Consider the following 23337-nt stretch of genomic DNA (forward strand, 5'->3'; position numbering starts at 1 on the left):
AAGCAAATTAACAAATTCTTTACTCTTCCAGGTAAAGATACTTGGCAATTACATCACAGATAAGAACACCAGAATGTAAACTGGAATGCTAGGTTGATGATATGTGTCCATTGTAAAGAGTATCACATGAGACAGTTCATAAGCTATAACTGATATTATTCACTGTTATGCATTTTGCTCAAATTTTACACTTGACCAAAATGTAATCTGTTTAATTTTACACATTTAATCATGGAAAAGTATGTGAAAAGCTCACTATATTTTTTCAGGGCACAGAATCATTAGCCATATTAGACTGTTTGAGTGGGATAAAATGACCAAAAAGACCATTCAAATGTAAAGGTTCTCATGATTTTTGAAGAATGACCTCGAGCCAGAACTGTAAGTTCTGTGGGTTTCCGACTGTGTTTCTTCATGAATGCATAGTGGGAAAATGCTTTTACGCATAAATAAAGGTAGAAAGCCAAAATGGAGCCATGCCATAGGAGAACCACTTTTGGTTTCATAAAGAACCTTTCAGTGGATGATTCTATAAAGAACCCTTTTTGAAGTGTGTGAAGAAAGTTTAAAGAGCCTCCACATATTATAAAGCTTCTTTAGTTTTTTCTAGAACTCTACATCCATTAAGGAAATTATTTTTAAGACAATAAGATGAACAGACTTTACTTGCTTTCACAATTATAGTATCCGTGTGTCCTTCTCAAAGCAACATTTGGATATCCCAGGGCTCAAATAAACTATTTTCTTGCTCTGAGCAGCACATGGCCCATCTCAGCAGACTCGCGGATGGCTTACTCTTCTACAGGTGAGATAGGCAGACTATTGGATGAGAGCCTGTCAGTGAGGAGGAGAGACAGAGAGAAGCAGAGATAAAGAGAGAGAGCAGAGGAGGCTGACAAAGAGCCCATGGCAGGATTCCCTCCTCTGAGTGCCAACTGATAGCATTAAGGAATACACCAACAACCTCTCTCAAGAGCCAGCAGACGTACTACAGTGATTTTGTCTGTACAAACTGGCTTAGGTACAGAACAGTAGAACACTGACAGTGTGTAATGCGGATTTACTAGCTTTCAAGAACTTTTCATATGTAAAATTAGACATTTGATGTAAATCTTGCTATGCAGACGGTCTCTAAATTGACTGATTAAACAAGAGCATTGACAAAATGGCATTTAATAAGGTTGGAAATATCCTAACTAGTGATGCACCAAAGTTCTTGGCTGAAACTGAAACTGAGATTCTGGACAAAAAATGTTACAGTATGAAGGTTACAGTATGTGTCATAAAATCAAGCAACAGATAACAAACAGTCATCGCAGACGATAAATCTCTTTATTTTTTAGCTAGACTTTGCACTTTGTCACTGTTGTTTATGATTTTTTTGTCAATACAGAAACTGTGGTTACAGTTACTTTCTGCGTTTATTGTTTTTCTGCTTGTGTTTTGTTTTGCTGTGTTCTGCATGTTGAACAGAATCTTGTGTTTTCAAGTGTTATCAAGCCTGTAACGGAAGAGTTTGTGGGTGTGTCCTCTTAATACTTGACATGAACAGTGATTACAAATCACTTGTCTAATGTTACATGTAGGAACTGAAAAATGGTTCCAGGCAGCTGACATTGTTTATTTGCTGGAGCTCAAACTGTTTGAATGTGCAGGAGAGCAAATGAAACAGCTTTTTTATGACTGTTCATTTTCATTGCCAATAGAATTACTCATTAAAGTGTTGCAAGATTGTGAGAGCTTCATGCTTCTGATCAGTATTTTCATCCTTTTTGTTCTCTTTTTAGAAGAAACAGTTAAATAGATCAGCGGCCAGTTGCACCAGCTGTATGTAAGTAAGTGCAGGGTTGGACATTACCAAATCAAAATGACTTGCACCACACAAACTAGTTTTGACATTTTTTAGTAGTCTCTAAAAATTTCCATTTCTTGTCCCTAAGCAAGATTAGTTAATTACCTTAAGAAAATGATCTCAAGATAATTTTGTGATATATTATCTCAAAACAAATTTCTCGGGATGTTTATCTGAATATATTTTATTCGAGAAAATGCAAGGATGTTACACCTACTCTGGACTCTAGTTGGAAGCAATATGCTGTTCAGGGAGTGTTGTTCACCTCATTCATAGTGGTTAAAACAGGCGTGGCAATCACCTCTCATAATTCTTTAGTAATTTTATCGCTTCCAAATAGTAACCCCAAGGACCATTATTAGTTGTGTATGCATTCAACCAAATTATTTTTCTTGAATAGTCTTTAATGCACTCATTTATACAGATGCCACTTGTAAGTGCAAAATGGAGTTGGGTCCTTTCACAAACCTGTTGCATCAATGAGACCTTGCTGTTCTAAGTTCTATGTCTCTTGGGTTTAGCGTCTTCTTTTTGACACATTGGTTATTCTTAAAACACTTTTCATGCATACATCTATATTTATTCAGTTGTCCAGAAAGCTGTAGCTGCTCTTGAATGATAAATAATACTTCTGCTATATTTGTCTAACCCTTCCTCCAAAGCAATGTTGCCTTTTAAAACACATTTCTAAAGGTTCTCTGCTATAACATATCTTTGGCAAGCACTGAGATCAAGTTCAAAATAACATGCTCTCTAGTGGTCAATTTCCATTAGAATTGTTCCGATCATTAAAACATAACTTCCAGCTCCACTGAAAAATGGACAACGAGCACGAGGAGATAATAATCAATTGAATACTGCCTGAATGGCATATTGGTGCCATCTGCAGGGCTGAGTGCGGAATACTCTTAGGCTTTCCCTATATATCTCAAGATAATTATTCTGAAAAAAATGATCTTGAGATAATCCTAATCCTAATCTAGGATATTTATCTTGAGACAGTAATCGTGAGTTGAAAAAATATATGAAGCTAAAAAAAAAAAGCCATCTGGCAGGTAAAAAATCCACCATGTTCTCTTGTGGGCACCAAAAACAGAACTATTTTGGATAACTAGGCTAAAACACATAAATGTTGTGCTGTGATTTTACTGCTGAAATGTGTGTCAGAAACCAACATTTAAAAAGCTGCATATTTGTTTGGTTTGTTACAAGAAACTATAGAATAAACAAATAATGGCTAAAGGTAATTAGTTTTATTCAGATCAACTTGTACACATCATTCTTGTCTATAGGTGGAATTTGCAATAACCCAGAAACAAGGTGGCAATATTTTCTATAGCAGTCAAAGCTGGCTGTGGCTTTCAGATCAAGATATCAAGAAAAAGTCAGTTCGATCAGAGGTGCTTATCTGCACCAAATCAATAAGTTATCTTTGAGTCTCATTTATTAGTTATTATTTTTATAATTACCTTGTAATTACATCATCAGCCTACACATTGCAACAGCTAAAAGCACACCAATCACTGGAATCAGGTAATTATTTGGACTGTGGAAGCATCAGCCATATTCTGTCTTTATCATCAACTACACCACTAAATGTTGTTGTCCTCTGACATTTTAGCAATAGTTATGTAGCTATGTTTGATGGGGTTAATCAGTGTTAGCATTACATTAGTTTAAGTTATGTGAGCCCTGCAAATGTTTTAGCATTAAGTTCAGTTATTGTTTAGCTAAAGCGAGTGAGATCTAGCTACATATTCCGTCCTACTTGTGACAGAGTGATGAAATCAGGCTTTGATATGAGGAGGGGGTTGTTCTCGCACATTCAAAGATTTTGCTCAGCTCTTTAGCCTCTTTCCCCTCATGATGTCAGATAACCTATATATGCTATAAAAGCTTTATATGCTGTAAGAGCTTACACCATTTCATTTTTCTTTCTGTTATCACAGCCATGAATTGTAAAGCACACCATGACTACATTTTATCTGTCTAGATACTATATTAACTGACATTCTGCAAACAGTGGCTTGTTGACCGGTGCTATGTCAGCAATATGGTGTTGTCAATTGAATACTATTTACACTGGATTTTTTCTATTGAAAGAGTCAGCGCACACTGCCCTCGCGTTTATATGGCAGTGAGTTTATAGAGTGTTTCTTAATATGATATTGTCATGTTAAAAAGAACATAAACATTAGTTCGTTTTTACTAGTTAAGATATGACCTAAGAATATGTGGAGGAATCAATTTAGTAAAAGGATAGTCTGAAATAGGTTTGTGTGGAACAGTTTTTTTCTCATTCTCATGTGCTCCTGCAACCGAAATGCTTTGGACATATTCACAAATACTCATCTCTTCTATCACAAATACATGATCTTCTGCGGAAATAAAACAGTAACCATAGTCATCGCACTCACTTTGAAATAACTTCACTATAGGCTGTTTATTTCCAGTAAGCACAAGCAAGAATTAAACCATATAATGGTTATTTTTGGTATTTTGGCAGCTGTGGCCATTGGACTGAAGACACCTTCAGCTCTGTAAGCTAAAAGAATATGCATCTTATTTACATGATCTATTGCTTTACAGCTCTTTAGAATGACTTGATTTCTTTTAATGGTTTTACTTTTATCATTTTATATTGTTTTATGTATGTATGTATATACATTCACGCATGCTTTGTCTGACTCCCACCTGCAGGGTTTTGGTTACCCGCCCACTGCCACGTACAGCACTGTAAATTAGTCCTGCACAGCAAGATTTTGTGGCGTCTCCCGCGGGTTCTTTGGAAATACCAATAGTGCAGACTGCTATATTGTAGTGAAATTGGTATTGGTACTATATTGAAAGCAAAATTGGTGCAACCTAATCCAGACAGTTTTTACATTATGTACTGAAATTTTGACCACCAGATTTTTTTTTCCTGCTTTCAGTGTCTGAAATTTCTGTGCATCCCTAATGCTACTGTTAAAAAACATGTGAGCTATATAACTGTGTAACCTTTCACTTGCAGACGCAATAAATGTTATTTAAAATTAATAACCAATTCTAAATGTAGGTTTGTTGTCAAAAAAGGCTAGGCTGAAATGGGCTTTTAGCTTTTAACAGTTGCTAGGAAAGAACACATTTGTGTGTGGAGCATGAATAGCTCAGTTCCTTTGCACTTTCAGCAACAATGTGTGTTATTTTGGAAGTTGTCTAAATTTCTGAAGTTTCTTTTGAATGTTTACGCCAGAGTCTGTTTGGCATCCTCACAATTCATAATCACCATGTATATTCATACTCATTTGTATGGTGAGCAGTTATCAATATGAGGTGAGCGATACACTGATGCTTTGCTTGTTATCCCTGTCCTTCAGTCTCCAGAACATGCTCTGTATTCATTGTATGTTGCATTTGATATTTGTCAGGCATCACCATCCAAATGAGAACCTGTCAGTTGAGGTCAGAGAGGAGGAAGAATATAACCAAACTGGGAACGTGTGTGGAAGTTTGATCAGGTTACACCATGTGCAGAAAGCCAGGGCTGCTTTCTGAATCCTGGCTCTGGCTTTCTTCCCACTGGCCTCAGACTGTTGGATATAGTGGGTCATGACAAGGCTGTAAAACAGCTGAGCTTTTCCCTCTGCTTCTGCAGCCTGCCACATTAGCACCATGACCTGCAATTCCCCCAACTAGAGCCAGCACCATGCCCAGCCCCGCCCCGCCCTGAGGTGTCAGCACACAGCCGCTTGGCAGCGCCACCCGCAGGCAGCCTGCACTTATCGCATAGGTGCATTTCGCTGGTGGCTGAAGACGAGTCTCTGTTTAAAGAAGAAACAGCAGGAAAGTGTCAGAACTGATACATGTCAGCGAATGGCTGGTGGTGGTGAGGGAGGGAAGAGAGAGAGGGAGAAAAAGAGAGAGAAAGGTAGAGAGAGAAAGGTGATGAATGTAAAACATGGAACACACTCCATTTCCCACCTGCATTACAGAGGACACTGCTCTGCTCCTCTCCCAAGGGTGAATTACTGCAGCATGACCAGGCAGGCAGATGTTTCTCTTTCCTCCCTGCATATGACCTCTTGGTTTCCATTATTTCTCTCTATCATTGTTTCTACACCCATGCATTTTCTTTTCTTCCTTTCTTGCTGGCCAATATATATCTATATGGGTATTTTCATATTAGTGTCACATCAAAGTGTTGAGTTCTGGTTTCAGCTGCATTAATAGATTATGAACTTGCCTCATTCAAGTAGAAATCCAGGTAGAAACACTCCTTACAACTTCAACATGAACAGGTGGGGCTAAACTGCTGTAGGCATAGTAAATGGCTGTTTAGAAATGCACTGGTTTTCTTGACATCATAAAAACAATTACTTCAAAATGGGCTGTTTTTAGAACTTCAGTTCCATATGCAGAGTTAATTTTATGTTTAGAAACTTATGGTTAGAAAACACAGGCTCTGCTTTGGCCTCCATCCTTAAGTGAATTTGATGAGGACATTAAAAATTAAAGAAAATTTCAAAAAGTCAAAGCTTGGTTAAGGATGTGTCTTCCAAGGATATAAGTGAATTATTAGTAAACCTAAATTTCAAGCCAGACCTTCTTGAGCATGCACTTGTGACGTTAATATGTAAGGATGGTCTAACCACCAATTCTAAACCAATGCATCTGACTTTTAAATTATTATTTCAAGCTTTACAGGGTTTTTTCTTCTCAGTCAGTAATGCTTCTTCTTTAAAATGTAACAAAAAATCCTTGCATATTACAGCTTTAAATTGGCTCCTTAAGTTTTCCTTCTGTAAATGTGGTCACTGTCTGGTTAACGTTTACTGTATAAGCCTGTCGTGTAATTTTAAGAAAAGCAGAATGGAACAAAACAGGCCAGTGAGAACAAGCTATGTCAGGTTTGTATGACGTTGTAGCATAGACTACTCAGGAACACAGAGTACTCAGGAAGTATTCATTAACTTTAATAAAGCAGACATAAATATCATCGCTGTGTTATTAAAAACTCTACTTTTTCCTATTTTTATTTTTTGGAAACACCAGCTGCCCTTTACAGTGTGTGGACATTTCATGATAAATAGACTAACAGAGACAGAAAAGTCCAAAATTACTTAGAATAAAATCTTGTTCTCTTAAGATACAGTAAAGAATGTTTTTTGCCTTTTTCTTTGAAATGACCATTTCAGAGACCTGAGGTTTGTCACGACAGCAACAATATCATCTGATGCGATATATTTATAAACATTATAAATGCAGTTACACAATTATATTGAATTTAATAAGACTGCCCAGTACTATTTCAGTTATTTTGAAAGCAAATACCCTCTTCTTCTACAGGAGCAAGGAAAGATTGGGGTGATCTTCAATGTGGGCACTGATGACATCACCATAGACGAGCCAGCAGTCGTTGTGAGCGATGGCAAGTACCACGTGGTGCGCTTCACACGCAGTGGAGGCAATGCCACTCTACAGGTGGACAACCAGCCCGTCATTGAGCGCTACCCATCAGGTAAAGATCCTGCTACTAGCAGGAAGAGGGGGTCTGCAAGAGGGATGCCCTGACACGTGGGCTCTGAGATGATATTTGTGTGCTGGAGGGAGAGTGGAAAATACCAGGAACAGCAGCACGTGAGAAAGGACACATGGAGAGAGAGAAAGAGAGGGAGAGGGAGAGAGAGAAGAGGCACAGCCAATCCCAAAGACACACAATTATCACCCTCAAAATAAACTATGGAGACTGCATTTTTCTGTTCCTAAATCTGACGGGTGCTGTTTGAAGCCTTTGGCATCAATTTAGAGGCATATTGGAAGCATGCCTTGTGCCAGAGTGCAAATTGATTTATATTTTGCGAATGCACGTTATTAGGTTTTGAAGTGTGCCCATTTTGCCTTCAAACTCTTCCCAGGCACTCTGAGTCACCGCATGGAGGGCCCAGATAACCACCGCATGAACAATCTAATAACAATTGCAAATTGACATATTTCCCTCCAAGCTGCTTTGCCTAATACATTCAGCCCAAGATGAATTTGGATCCTTTACAGTATGTAGCTAGCCAGCTTTGCTTTTGGGCAGGCAGAGGGCATCTGTGCTCTTGTGAATGCGTTCCTCCAGACAAACTTTCAACAACAAAGCCAGCTTTCGTTTTTCAACCGCTGGCCACACCTCAATGGGCTGACTGCAGGAGAGCTTGCGCTCCTAAATTTAGCCTACACTGCAGAAATTGTAGCTCAGCAAGGGAAAGCATTTAAATTTAGTCAGTATATCTCTATTAGGGAAATTTCTCATTTTGAGATTATTGTAAGAATATTAATATTAATAAGATTTACAGCAGTATGCAAAATTTGGATGCCCCTTGTTAAATTACGTTTTTGTTGATTTTCTAAAGGGAATATAAGTGCATGTCATCTACAGAGAACACTCTTTTGCACATTTTAATGCATAATTACTATTAAACTGCTGCATTTAACATATATGGAAAAAATTAAAACATAAAATGGCCTGTGAAAATGGCACATTTAGTATTTTATGTTTTTTTTTTTTAAACCAGCAAATAAATAGAAAATGTTCAATAAAATTTGGAAAGTTTATTCCCTGTGATCGATTTGACTAAGGTATTCAATGCATTCAATTTTGCATATGACTATATATAATACATATGCACTTACTGGCCGCTTTTATCTTTTAGCTTTTATCTTTTATCTACGCTCATTGTCCAAATAATCAGGCCCACTTCCCATAATGGTGCAATTAGTAGGTTTACAATTTTAGGTTGTGTCCATCTGTTTCTCTACAATTTTTTTAGACTTTCTTTAATAATGTTAGATATACTGACTGCATTAAAAATGCATTTGCTTAATGCAATCAGTTTTAGCAGTGTATGATCTATAAATGAACTCAACAATGAATTAACTGTGCATGCTACTATAAGCTAAAGTTCTTAACCTCTGTAACTAGCTCTGATTGTCCCAGCTATCCCTATGGTATACCAACTATCAAGCCGTTAGCCATGTTTAAACAAACATTTCCCTCTACAGTGGCCCACCCTTCTGCACTTACCCAGAGAAATGTGAGCAAACTCTCTCTCTCCCCACTGTGTACTCAGGGACTCGCCTCCCTCTCATAGCTGCTGTTCCACAGGAAGACATTTTCTCTGCCTCTAATAACTGCCCCCGCTCTCGCCCCGGCCTCATTTTCCAATCTGTTCTCCAATACACTGCCACACACCAGGCCCGCTGCCCAAATCAAGGGGCTTTCTATCAAAACACAGCTCAGAGAGGGCGAAAACTATTTGAAAAGAGCTCCACTTGGCCCTTCTGGATTCTCCCACCTGCCTGTTTTCTTCTATCCTCCGCAGAGTGCAGGCTGGTCTCCTGACCGCTAGAGGTTGAATGGCTAGGCTCGCCCGCTGCCAGAGATTTCGTTTGATTTCTGAAAGAGAAAATTGGTTTTCTACTGCTGAGACTTAGGCTTCCCAGCCGTTAGGGCTCCTCTAAGCCTACTCAGGTGCTGGGGGTAGATGGGGCCGTCTTCTGCTGAGCCAAGGCATAAGCCTGGCTTAGAAAGTAGCCAAAGCCCTCTTATGCCGCCTCTTTAAACAGAGTTACACACATTTCTATGGAATGGCACAACATTCCTGAAACCTTTCATTTCATCCTGAAGGACTTCAAAGAGCTGGGCATGTGTGCACAGCATCCAGGACATGCAAAGTTTGTGTGTAAATGGAGTTGGCAGTGTTTGGCCGAGATTAACAGCCGTGATTAATTCAGTTAATTAAAACGGAGGATTAGATAACGAGATATGTTGTCTGATGGCAGATTTGAAGCTCCCTGTGGATATACGTGTAGACAGGCTCCTTGCATCTGTTCTAGGGTTTTACTGGAAATAAGGACAATATTTTCTATGATACTACATTATATTGTCTTAGGAAGAAGATTTTTTCGTCAAAAATTGGAGGGCCTCTATAGCAAATGCAACAGGATGTGCTTTATTGGTTAGACTAGCTTTTTCTACTTTTTTTCCTTGTACCACCAGCTGCTTACTCATGGATGAGCTCTATTTCAAGTTTTCTTTGAAGGTTTGGCAGAGCATTTGTCACACATGAGAGCTTCTAACAGGCTTAAGGAAGTGGGAGGTTTTGGCCTCCATTCAGAGTGCAGGGTGGATAGGGAAAAGTGATGAGGTGGATGTCATAGGATGAAGTCGGCACATTGTGCTGTGTACGGACCAGTTACTACAAGCTTATGCGACTATACCTCACATCTTACTGTAAGAATAACAGACCTCGAGTTGTTCTAGCTGTCAAGATGCCGAGCGTAAAAAGGGTCTATTTATCATTCTTGTAGATATGCTGCGCTATTAAAGGTCACATCAAATGCTGTTGTATAGCAAATAAATCAAATTAGACATCCAAATTTGAGGAACCTTTACCTTCCTTCCGCTATGATTGGGTACTTGTGGACTCAGAGATTAAGAAAAGGATGAATGTGATGAATGAATGAAAGAAAATGACAGTGGGAGGAGGGGCAAATGAAGCAGAGCTGAGATAGCCTGTAATGTGACGAGATCCTTATCTCTCTCTCAAAGAGGTGGCGGGCCTGTAGAGTTAGTTTTACCCCTGCTAAAAGAACCTATCAGCCCCTGTCTTGAACACGCAGGGACAAAGGAAAATGTAGCAGCTCGTTGTCTCTTATCTGGGAAACCAGTGCAAATCAATTACCACGAGCTTTCTCACCATAATTACATGTAAGCTTTATCATGTCTTATTTGAATATTATTGCTTGGTTTTAAAGCAAGCATCCTGAAAATGACTTCCTGATCCTATTCTGTTTGAATTGTGTTTAATGCATGTGCAATTATATGCAAAATATGCAATATTATCATTGTGGGTCATTGATGTATTTTTGATTAGATCTTGCTTCCCTGAAATGACACTGAAATTAACGAAATGATCAAACTAGACGTTAAACTTTCACTAAATATGTTCTCACAGCATTCTAACCAGATTTTAAACTGTTTTAATTAGTACATAGCTTCTAAACCTGTCTAAGTAACTAACTAAGTCCATCGTAAACCAATATAACGCACATCTTAAAGCTAGCTTCTACTTCCTAACTTGAAAATCTTGCTAATCTTGTTGACTTGTTTTTAACCCTGTGACGCTTGAACTTCCAGATATTAACCTCTAACTATCTGTCTCTCTAAATTCTTTGAAGGGAACTTTGATAATGAACGGCTGGCTATAGCCAGGCAAAGAATTCCATACAGACTCGGTCGGGTAGTTGACGAGTGGCTACTCGACAAAGGTAAAAATAATGGCTTAATTAAACAGTGACTTAATGACTTATTGAGACTCTGTAAGAGGTGCAGTTTCCAAAGTTGGCTTCACAGAATTGGCATCTCCAACATTGTGAACAGAGTTGGTACACAAATTTGAAACTGCTGCCCACTCAAGATGTCCATGGTATTGGTCATCTACTGCTGCTATGTGGGCCTTTTTGCTTAGTTTCAACAAATACTTACTGTCATTCCCAAACCAAGAACTGCACCACTTCAGAGATTAAGGTTTAATACATAACATAATCCCTGACTAACCCTGAAATAACACCCCGTTACTGCAATAACTGTCTGTAAATAGTCTGCTGCTTTCTATGATCTGTTTTTCTCCTCCTTGTCTTCCCCTCTAACACATCAAACGTTGCTAAACATGATTTCCTAAATAGCACTAACTCATGGAAAAGGGATAATCATTCCAGTTCCAAATAGTTAAAGGGACGTTCTTTTCACATTAAACTGAGCATAAAGTTGACGTAAAACCGCACTTGATCTGTCTTTAACCCTTTGAGTGTATTAAAAATAGTAAGATTGTATTCTGCTAAATTTTCACATGTAAGACATTTGCATGCATATGAATTTCAAGAGGAATTGCACCATATTTTATTGAAGAAACAGCACATTCCTTGTCATGCAAAAGTGGCAACAGTATTAGAGCTTTGCACTACCCCGCAGACATCTGCGCCATCCTCGAATACCGTAAATCAGCTCCCTCCACTCACGAGATGTGCAGAATAAAGTTCACTGGTTCTGACTTTTTCAACTCATTGCACCTTTTTCATTTATATGCAAACTTCTCTGATGTGCAAGCATCAAGCTAAATGTTAAGTGTAGAACAAATACGCGTACACGACAGCAAGTAAAACTGACCTTTCCATTTCTGCGTATTCCAGTTAATTCATTTTGAATACAAATGCTAAGAATTATCCGGAGCTTAGTCCGCTGTTTCTGCAAGTTGAAGGGTTAAAGACCATACTCGACATCTGCCCTAACAGTCGCTAATGACTATAAGCCAAACCAACCACACGCTTCACACACATTAGATACGTAATTATACAAGCTTCCATGTAGATTGTACCTAACTCATACATCATAGATTTAACTGATTATTTAAATAGGCAAATAAATACAGTATAACTACTTTTTTAAACCTCTACTTCTAATCCGTACTAATTATTCTCAATAACTCAGAGGGTTAAACATTTTCTAACTATGAATGATAAAGATCTTGCCACTGATCACACAAATGAAATGACTTTGAGTCATTTTAACTAAACAAATACACTTACAGTTGACATATAAACAATGTCCCTTTAACAAGTGTAACATTACAGCTTTTGTAATGTATCAGACCCCTCATATTTCAAAACTGTGTGCTATGTGAATGTTTTGATGATATGACATTGATGTATACTTAGATAAAATCATGTTTTCAGTTAGTTCTCTTTATTTAGCCTATCAGTTTTGGAAAGGACTCTCTGGTCTCCACAGATTCTGCATTCATGCCCTTAAGCCCCTCATTGCATAACAGTTGAGCAACAAAGATCATTCCAACCTTAAACTACTCATGCCAACTCCAATTATTTTGGAGCTGCAGTATCTGGTTTAATGAATAGATGAGCAAGCTGGAGATTGGCACTCGTTAGATATCTCTGATTCTGGAGAAGGGTTAAGCCAAGTGAGCCATTTCTTACTCACTTCCTAGACAGAATTCAAACTTCTATTTATGTATTTCATCAAGGCTCATAAAGTACATGCATTTGTGTAAAAATGAATATGACTCATGCTGGATGGTCTAGTCTAGGACAGGTACAAAGAGGAGAGTAACTGTCTGGAACTAGATTTCTTCGTGCAGTGACCGTTCATGATGAGCCCTGGTCTTTTTTTAACCATGCTCACTTGTGTCAAACTTAGTTACCACTCCACCATTAAAAACTAGAGCCTACTCATGTTAAAAGGCAACCTCTCATTAACGATGGAGTGGCTCTCACTAAGGGCATAACAGCTGCCCACTTCATAATCAACTGTGTCAGAGTACCTGATCATCAGGAATAAGTAGATGGCTGAAGTCCAGCTTTCAGAAGCCAAATCAACTGTCCTTTTATCTTTTTAAATAGTTTGGGTTTTTTTAGGTTTTAGTAGGCATTGCATTCTTTTTTCAGCCCAGTTTGATTTGCTTTTTTGCTTTTGCAATAGAAGTTCTAACATAATCTAACCAATTATGATCTAGTTGTATAGCCTATCTGTGATTTAATCATTCTTAATAAAGTACTGAATTATTACTATTTGTAAATTGGGATGTTTTAAAAGAGTCTCATAACTGGTTTAGACATTTTTGGATCAGTGCAACTTAAAATGCAACTGGCAAGAGAGCTGAATGCAGAATTTAGGGAGCCAGATTTTTAATTGAGAATAAGTGCAAGTGTGTGTCTTTGAGTGTGTATGTCTGCTCATGGGGTCCAAGGATGAGGAAAGAAACCCCTCATGCCTTGGTAACACATTAGCATTGGAGCTAGCAGATGACACTTATCCATGCAGATTAGTAACAACAAGGCCTCTGAATAAAACATTTCTCAAAGCTTTTTACATATTCATAAATATTGTTTTCCAATTTTACTGCCTTTATTCACTTCATTATCCATCACTCAAGCCCCACTAGGTTAATGAGGCTCAGATGATGATATGTACTTGTGCATTCCGTAATGCTAAGAGCCTTTCTCCATCTTAGTCCGTCTAGTGAAGCTACTGCAGCTACTCTGTAGCCGATCTTTGACTTCATCTTTTATACATCACTTTGACTTCTACTCTGAGTAGGTCAGAAGTAAAATGCCATTAGAATTGGAGATTTCCATCACTAGGTCCAAATGTTCAAAGTATTATAAGCCCATGCAGGTAGACATTGACACAAAATATACAGATCATACTTTCTAGTCCATACTGATTTGTGACTCTTCCCCTCTCTGTTTCTGTCTGCTTTACTGTCATTCTACCTCTTTTACTCCTCCATTTCTTCCTCTCTCTGTCTTTTCACCCTCCTTTCTTTCCATCTCTACTCTGGTCCATCACAGGGCGACAGCTGACCATCTTCAACAGTCAGGCAGCCATTAAAATTGGGGGTCAGGATAAGGGCCGACCATTCCAGGGCCAGATCTCAGGCCTATACTATAACGGGCTTCAGGTGCTGAAGCTGGCCGCTGAGGGTGACCCCAATGTTAAGGTGGAGGGCAATCTGAGATTGGTGGGGGACGCGCCCTCTGTCTTGTCCACAGAGACCACCTCTGCCACGCCTCCAGCAGCTGCCGACATGTCTACCACAATCATGGAGACCACCACTACCATGGCCACCACCACCACCCGCAGACAGCGCTCCCCTAGTCTGAAAGACAGCATCACACAGGTGAGGAGGAGAGCGTGATGCTCCCATAGTCCTGGAAGCACCGTCCCTAGACAAGATGCTGTTTTGCTGGCACACCTATAAACATTGCTTACCTACAATGTATCCCTCATGTGAAATGATCAAAGTAGTCCAAGAATTTTAGTCTGAGCTCACCCACAGTATCAAGTTTTGAGTCTGAAAAAAAATCTATCCGAGGCTGACCCAACCTGAACGACATCTCAGGTTTTTAGTCTAAAACTGACCAAAGTCTGTTATCATTCGATGTGCTCGACAAAACTTCTAATGATAACAGCAGTTGAACTACCATGTAGCAATAAATATAGCCTTCATCAGATTATGGATAAGGAAACTTTGAAATTAACATACAATAATTTAATTTAAAGAATGAATCAGTTGTTTAACAACATCCAAATGTTTTGTAGTATAGGTAAACTTTCTATACTGTGCTTTTTTCACGCTGTGTAGCAAGATTTTAGCATTTACCTGTTTAATCCTAGAACTTTATTTCTGCACAGAGAACATATAATTACATATACACAGATTACATATAACATATTATACACCCAAAATAAAATGTTGTTTTGGCCAAACAGTAAAGTAAAAGGAAATATAGGGTAAATCTGTTAAAAGTAGGAGGAGGCCATGAAAACACAAACATGCAACTTGTGCCCAAAACATATTTGTGAACTGCTTTATGAAGTCCAAACTTGCTTCTTGGTATTCTGCACCTGTACTGTATTCTGTATTTGTGTATCATATTGATTTATTTCTTACTCGTCAGTTGTGACAATGTGCAGTGCAGTAAGTGCTTTACAAAGAAATGCATAATGAATGCATTAGGTTCTCATCAATCGAATGATAGTTACAGAGCTCTAGGAGCGTGACACTTCATTTAAGCAACAAAGCTAACTCTCCCCTCCTCTGAATGCAGGATATCGTTTTATAAAAATCAGTTTTGTTGTCATAGCAACCATGGACACGAATACAGTTAACAAGGTAACTTGGCCTGCAGTGAGAAGATGTCTTCTATTGGCAGAGGAAAAAAGTTGACTTTCTACGTGTTTCACTCCTGTTTCTGCTCTCCTCTAACTTTACGTCTATCCATCTCAAGTGTTTCTGCTTTCAATCCCTTCCCTCTTTTAAGCAGTCCTGTTGTTTCTCAAATAATTACCACAAATGATTATTCGTTTTATCAAAGCTGTGCAGCAAAACTGTTTGAATTAAAGCATTTGATTATTTGAATGAAAGTGAATCCTGTAATGAAATATTCACTTAATTGAATCTTGCATTTGCTTTGTCTGCCACACAGAAACACAGCTTATTTTAGTTAAGTTTTTCAAATCTGGTTTCAGTGCTCAGTCTTCATTCAACCTTCCCTACCACTCATTTCCTGTCAATATTTGACTCTTTGTGTTCCTCTCATGTATCTGGTGAAACTAAGCATTTTGCCCTTGACTCAGAGGAAGCTTCTATATTTATTGATCTAAGAGCGCTTGTTCAGATTGAGCCAACATCTTTAAAACCAACAGCAAGGGTCTGTTAATGTTTATCCTTATGACTGTCATGTCTGGCATCATTCCCCATGTTTTGATCCATGTAATGTATCAGCTAAAAAGCACATGCTATCAGCAATGACTTCAGTATTCAGAGCTTCAGTATTCTTCCCACCCTGTCAGGGTTTATTTGTGCTCTGTTCAACTTCATTGATCAGGAGACAGGACTTGATATGAGAGAAAGGGCACACTCAATAACAATCAGTGTCAATCAGAACTGAACTGTCAGGCTTCATAAGAAGCAGCACTGTGCCTTAGCGTGAATGTGGATGGGCCCAGATGCAGGCCGTGTTTGTGCTGTGAATCCTCCTAATCCAGACTTAGACGGGTATAAATAGCCATACAATGCAAAAGTAGAGAAATGGGAATGTGAGTGAGATGGCTTAGTGCTGAGGGGCTCCCAGTGCAGCACTGCTCTCTGTTTCCCCTCCCAAAAAGGGACAGAGAGATTTGAACAGGATGGTAGTGTCATAGATAGGAAATTCATTCAGCCCCTGGGAGGAACTACATTAACATTAGTGCAGGGGTAAAAGGCATCTCACAGGACAGTTGCTCATTTTGAGTGAGATGTTATTTCTTTTTCATAGAAAAAGGTGAATAAGGTCTTTTTTAATGATGTCAGTCTAGACTACTAGACCTCATAGGTCCTATTATGGTGAATGCTGTAAGTTCAGGAAAGGAGTTTCAGTATGTGTTCAAATAACAGATTTTGCACTGAATCATAGTCAAAGTATATCTGTTTTCTGGATGTCAGACCACAACCACATTTTTGATGAATTTCAGACCAAGTCCAAGTCCAAACTCCAAAGTGGGGACAAGTAGGGGTCAATTTGAAGGAGGATCCAAGGGGATGGTATTCCTGTCAAAAAAGATCACCCCTTCCTCCCCTTTGGATAAATATGATATCACTTAAAATTACAGATATTTTCATTCCATTCATATTTGACAATATGAGTTGCCTTGGATGTATTGGGTGTTCTTCATATGAAACAAACGAGTTACAGAAACAGAAGAGATGTTTTTAGATTGGTATACATCAGAGACCTGTTTGGTGCAGCACACACTATGTGTGATAACCAGTTTGCACTAGTTTATAAAACTAAAATTGGATCATATAATCTTCAGGGATTGTTTGCTTAGAGCCGGATGCAACACGCAACTTAACCTGATGCTAGCTGATAACACCAGTGCTGATCTAGTTTGATTCAAAATAAGAGGCTGAAACATTTTGAAGAACATTTGAACATTTGTCTTCAAAGGTGTCTGTAGAAAATGGTAGTAAAACTTATAAAAGAACAATGACTGGAATACTTTGCAGTTGGCAGTCTAATCCCAATATAAGACAAAGATTTCTTAAAAGGTGCCATCCACATTTTTTGACAGCTTGACCACTGTTTCATTCCTACCAACAGAAACGATGTGAAGTACATTGGATACACCCTGTGTGCCTTTACACATATTTAGGCTGCACACAGCTCTACCGTGTGGTGGTACTACTGGAGCTGATTTCTTGCTCTCTAGTGGCTGTGAAAGCAGCCAGTAATTTGTATTATTACTGTAACTTACTGTATCCTACTGTGATATTTAACTGCATCTTGTCTTATCCCCCAGCTTTAGCAGTGAGTGCAACCTAACTACCCTCTGTGGAGCTACAGCTGGTTTTTCAATAGCATCCCATGCTTTAGCACAGAAACTAACCAGTGCGTCCTCCGCTCTAACAGCAGCTGCAACATCTAACTGTAGTTTAAAGCTTCATTTGACATTCTCCATTGAGTTTCCATCCCTCAGCATAGAGGCTAATTATTAGTGGTGGGAGCATTCTAACCTTATGACAACCACAAGCTCAAGCTTTATATCTCAGTGTGCTTGTATTGCAGCATGATGTCAGTGTCACAGAGGCAAGACTGTCCTGGTGGTTTACAACTAATTTCAGGTGTTACATTGCTGAAAAGCCTCAAGTTAATAAACATTCAGTGCTCACTGCTATGCATAGACATACAAAACAAGGGCTTAGAACTCCTGTGTCGTTATAGTGGTGTGCTAGATGACAGAATGGTTGTCAAGCATTGACCGATAATGTCTGTGCAGTATCACTGCAGCTGGATGCTGGCCCTTCTGCTGATACCACTCATGTTAAAGAGCCTTCTGAAGCACAACTTAGTAGAATGAAAACCCTTTGATCCATGGCATTAATGCCTCATCTACAGCTGCAACAGGTTTGCTTTTAAGACAGTTTTTCCAATGCAGAGTCAGTGATGACTACCTGCCACTGTCTCATGCTTGATCAAGCAGCTCTATGCACTCAGAGTACAATCCCTTTGACTCACTTTTTCTGTGTCTGACAGAGCGACTACCTTGATGGGCACTATTACTTTTCCTTGGCCTGCGTAACCCTGGACAACCCTCTGTAATCACTGAGTCTGTTGTGTCCTTCTACAGAACTCCAGCAAATGTTGAATTTGCTATCCCTGCTTGCAAGGATTATGTGGAGAGAGAGTAATTAGTTCCAATGAGTCTTGTTTTTCATGCACATAATTTGAAAATAGCAACTATAGTGACAATGGCAGAAGTATTTTTGGCTGATGGTTCTTTGTCCAACTGTCTCAACAAATGCTTTAATCCATAGGTCTAATGTACACCTATCCTGCAGAAACATTGCTCCAAATCATGGGCAGTTTACCTGGCATATCAGTTCAAAGTTCTCATGTGGTGATTCATCGGGTGTTTGCAGGCTGTGCTGTTTTCACTGAGATTAAGGAGTAAAAAATTCTTCTCTATGTAGATGATTTGGCTTTGATGTATCCCCACAAGTAGTCAAAATAACCCAGACATACTCCCACTCCCACAACATATGTCAAAATTTGGGTTCCCTTGTGGCTATCATCTGTCTCACAGTTCCATTGGTAGACCCATTTTTGGCTGCATGCTCAGGTGGGAGAACTGGGTTTGATACCATCTTTCAGACAGAAATGAAAAAACTTCTCTTTAATATGCCAACATTGTGTGAGAGTCCTAATTAACAATACACTCATCTGCTATTGTAAATTGATCTGGATAAATGCAGTTGTTAAATATATTGACAGAAACACGATTTATGGTTGGTATAGTGTAGTGCAGTGGTTCTCAAATTGGTCTTCAGGGACCCCCAGATAGTTCACATTTTTGCTCTATCCTTATGTGTTGTGAGTTGGGTTCAGGAGTGCCACCCAGTTGCACTACTTACTGTAGCAATATGGGTCTTTGGCCAAGATCTTAATGCTGCCTTTGCCTACCAACATTTAAGTTGCTCTGGACAAGTTCTATAAGTGTAAGTGTAGTTCTGTAATGGCATCTGTGGTAGAGTGACCGTGTGTGGTGGATTAGATGAGGCTTCAGCAAAAACTTCAGAAGGACGCAGAGGTGAGGATCCATCAGTTGTTTTCAATTTATTAAAGTGTACAAAAAAAATAAGGGAAAGAAAAAAAAAACACACAAAAAAAGAAATACTTAAAGCAATTGCTCGGCTTCTCACAGCCTCTAGTTCTCTTGTTCTCTACCCCTCTTTTCTCTGAGCCCGCCTGCTAGGCACTGCCACCCTTAGCACACAACCTGTCTGCTCCAAGCTGTGTTTTTCTCTGGTCTGTGCCCTGCTGCCCTAATACCTTCCCCCCTCTCTGGAACATACCATCCTAAGGGGTTATAAGACAAAATAAGCATTAAAATCAGTACACCATATACATTAATTATCAAAGACACGATTACTTTAGGTTTCTCTAAATGCATGTCTTAGTCTACAGCATAATCCACTAGCCAGTTTTCTCTATTCTGTCTACAAAAACTGCTGACAGCGTTCTTTTACCCACCAGCAGTCCTACACCAGACTGTTCTCACCAAGTCCATAGTATAGCAACTGTACACATCTAGTAGATATAATATTTATAACTTGTTTTATTTCTCCCACATGAGGGCCAGCATTGCACTGTATCAGTTTTCTGGTCTAAGAAGGCTTCTGAATAACCTTGAATGCTTTTTTCCAGTTCTGAAGCAGGCAAGTGATGCACCATGCAAAATGCAGCTGTCTGGATAAGGCTCTCAAAATATATTTGAAATTGAACCACTAGAGGGGCTGCCAAGCAAGGCCTTGATTAAGTTGACAACATTTTGTTTCTCCCCTTGGGATTACGACATTTTAAGTGCCCTCAACTGGGAACGCTTTGTGTTTGTCTTTCCGCTGTGTCACAAATTAGTCATGGTGCATTTGTCAGAACCTTACACACATATCAAAATAAATATAACCAGCGATTCCAGCACCCTTCATAAACTTGTCTTATTAAACACATATGCATTGTGCAGAAGTGCAGATAAGAGAGGTCCTAATTATGCTTTAATAAATGCAGCCAGGCAAAGCTAATGCTGCAATGCGTCTTTTAATGAGAGGCTCAGGATGTCAGAGTCTTGTGTGTGTAGTAAATCAGACTCAAAAGCAAATTTATTTTAGCGTTTCATTTGTCACAAAAGACATTGCAGTGACTTTGATCATTTTAAGTAAAGCTTTGATGGTGCAATGCAGACTTTCATGGTACCTTTGATCTTTTTTTCCACTATGGATTTCTCAAACTGTAGCAGCATACAAGTAAATCAATACTTGAAGAATGAAAAGCTCATTAAAAGTATTATCTATTTATTTCCATAATAATATTAATGAAGTCTTCAAGTGCATTCTAGAAGTCACAAAGGCCAACAGGCTTCATTTTAATAAATGAATGGCAGTCATATGCAGATGCAAGAGTACCCTTGCATATATTGAACTAGAAGCAGCTACCATCTTGTTGAATGAGAAAGATATGAAGATATCATGTTAAAGCTGCTTTAGCTCTCATATTAAAGAAATTTCTGAAGGAATTACTATTGTTATTCAGACCCAAGAAGGTCATATAGCCTACCACACTCATGCTTGAGAAAGGATCTACCATTTGTGTTTGTTTATAATACAGTATAAAAGGTCATCCTCCACGCGAATGTGAATTTATATTCTTTTGTTTGAATTTACTTGTAAAATTATTGGTGGGACTGAAAAAGCAATATAAATGTCACCATTGATAAGAATCCTCTTATACTCCACGCCTAGCTAGTTAGATGGTGTAGATGATGCCTCAACAAATGGAGGTATGCTTGTCCAAGTGAATAGTGAAATTGTTATGACCTCCTGATAGGAGAGGACAGACTGATGCATTAAAATCAGTCACGGCCCGGATCCAATTACATGTTTTATGAATATGAGGTGCGAGTACAGAATGTTAATTCGACCTTGGCCATAGACCAGGAGCCAACAGAGACGTTCCGGATTACTCTGTATTCTATACATATGTAATGTGGAGACTCCATATATGATGGGATATTACATGGTAATTCAAATCACCAGCTGGGATTCCATCCATGAATTGCCACAAATATTCAGTAATTACATTTGGCTGAAGAATTGATTCAATGGACATCAAGAAGATAATAGTCACATATTCTAATTGATATTCACATATAATGGACATAAGGGTGTGATGTAGTACATTGACACTATCAAAGTTGAAAAACATACCATTCACTCCTCTTTTTGGACAGTCCATATATGGAAACTAAGCTGCAAACACAGCCTGTTTTGAATGTATTGCTTTTGTGATGTCACAAAAATCAATGCATTTACATACAGTATAGTGCAAAAGACAACTAAGCAAATAGTTTAAAGTCATTCATCTTGGTAGTTGTTGTGTTCTTCGCAGTGAAAACATCATATAAGATTAGAATAAATACATAAAACATAAATAGAGTAAATAGTCATCTAAGTGTTGGCTCTATATTCAGGAGATGGCAAGCTTGATCCCCGGTGAGTTAAAGACAGCACAGCTCTTTCTGGGTGGTTAGGATGGCCCCCTCTTCCCCCATTACACAGTGTGATGCTTGCCAGCGGAGGTGTCTAACTGACAGTTAGCACTCCATCCAATGATTTGCATTAGTGGCAGTTTGAGAAGATGCAATGGCTGGCTTCACATGACTTGGAGGAAGCATGCGCTAGCCTTCACCCTCCTAATGCTGGTAGTATTATGTGACTGCGGGAGAACTATCTAGTGGAAGTGGACATGAGAGAATTGGGGAAAAATACCAAAAAAAAAAGAAGTAAATACTGTAAATAGTAACATAAACAGATACTTGATTCCAGGCCAGAGCAGGAGATGTTTGGGAATAGTTAAGTGAATACATCGACATGCATAAAATCGTTGTTTATTACCTCCATTTTATTTGTATTTACACCAATCTTAGTGTTTTTCTGAGCAAATGCATGCTTACAGCCCAGATAAATAGCTTTTTAATTTTTTTTTTTTTCATATGCTTAAAAGGCACAGTAACAACAGCAGCTTTTTTAATTCTAAAGGATAATAAGAGCTTTTGACATATTCATGTAAAAATGTTTTACAACTGTTTTTGGTACATTAAGCTGCACAAATACACTATATTGTCACAAGTATCGCTCATCTTCCTTCACACGCATATGAAATTGAGTGACATTCCATTCTTAATACATAGAGTTTAATATTATGTTGGTCCACCCTTTGCAGCTATAACAGCTTCAACTCTTCTGGGAAGGCTTTCCACAAGGTTTAGGAGTGTGTTTATGGGAATTTTTGACCATTCTTCCAGAAGCACATTTGTGAGGTCAGACACTGATGTTGGACGAGAAGGCCTGGCTCGTAGTCTCCACTCTAATTCATCCCATAGGTGTTTTATCAGGTTGAGGTCAGGACTCTGTGCAGGCCAGTTAAGTTCTTCCACACCAAACTCGCTCATCCATGTCTTTATGGACCTTGCTTTGTGCACTGGTGCGCAGTCATGTTGGAACAGGAAGGGGTCATCCCCGAACTGTTCCCACAAAGTTGGGAGCACTAAACTTTACACTGGGCACAATGCAGTCAGACAAGTACCGTTCTCCTGACAACCGCCAAACCCAGACTTGTACATCGGATTGCCAGATGAAGAAGCGTGATTCGTCACTCCAGAGAATACGACTCCACTGCTCTAATTCAGATTCATTCAGATTCAGATTCCTTTATTGATCCCAGGGGGAAATTGCAGTTGTTACAGTTGCAGCCACTTATGAAAAAAAAAACTTTACTAATACTTTTAATTTACAGTATGTACACAAGATTTAAGTACTTGTCACGTGGTGGTGCTTTACACCACTGCA

General features: G+C 38.8%; 1 protein-coding gene across 25 annotated transcripts in view; it reads left to right on the plus strand.

Moving 5' to 3' along the window:
• Positions 1-23337, plus strand: part of nrxn2a (neurexin 2a) — a 402488-nt gene that overhangs the window by 373272 nt on the left and 5879 nt on the right. For 17 of the 25 annotated variants that reach the window (XM_037545872.1, XM_017698739.2, XM_017698740.2 and 14 more), the window contains 3 exons: positions 7181-7352; positions 11057-11146; positions 14243-14571. In XM_037545872.1, coding sequence (XP_037401769.1) covers positions 7181-7352; positions 11057-11146; positions 14243-14571 — 591 coding nt within the window. The remainder of the gene's footprint in view (positions 1-7180; positions 7353-11056; positions 11147-14242; positions 14572-23337) is intronic. The other 8 variants (XM_037545881.1, XM_037545880.1, XM_037545876.1 and 5 more) reach the window with 1 other exon arrangement.

The sequence above is a fragment of the Pygocentrus nattereri genome, chromosome 16 (genome assembly GCF_015220715.1).
Source record: "Pygocentrus nattereri isolate fPygNat1 chromosome 16, fPygNat1.pri, whole genome shotgun sequence".
In the NCBI taxonomy this organism is placed as follows: domain Eukaryota; kingdom Metazoa; phylum Chordata; class Actinopteri; order Characiformes; family Serrasalmidae; genus Pygocentrus; species Pygocentrus nattereri.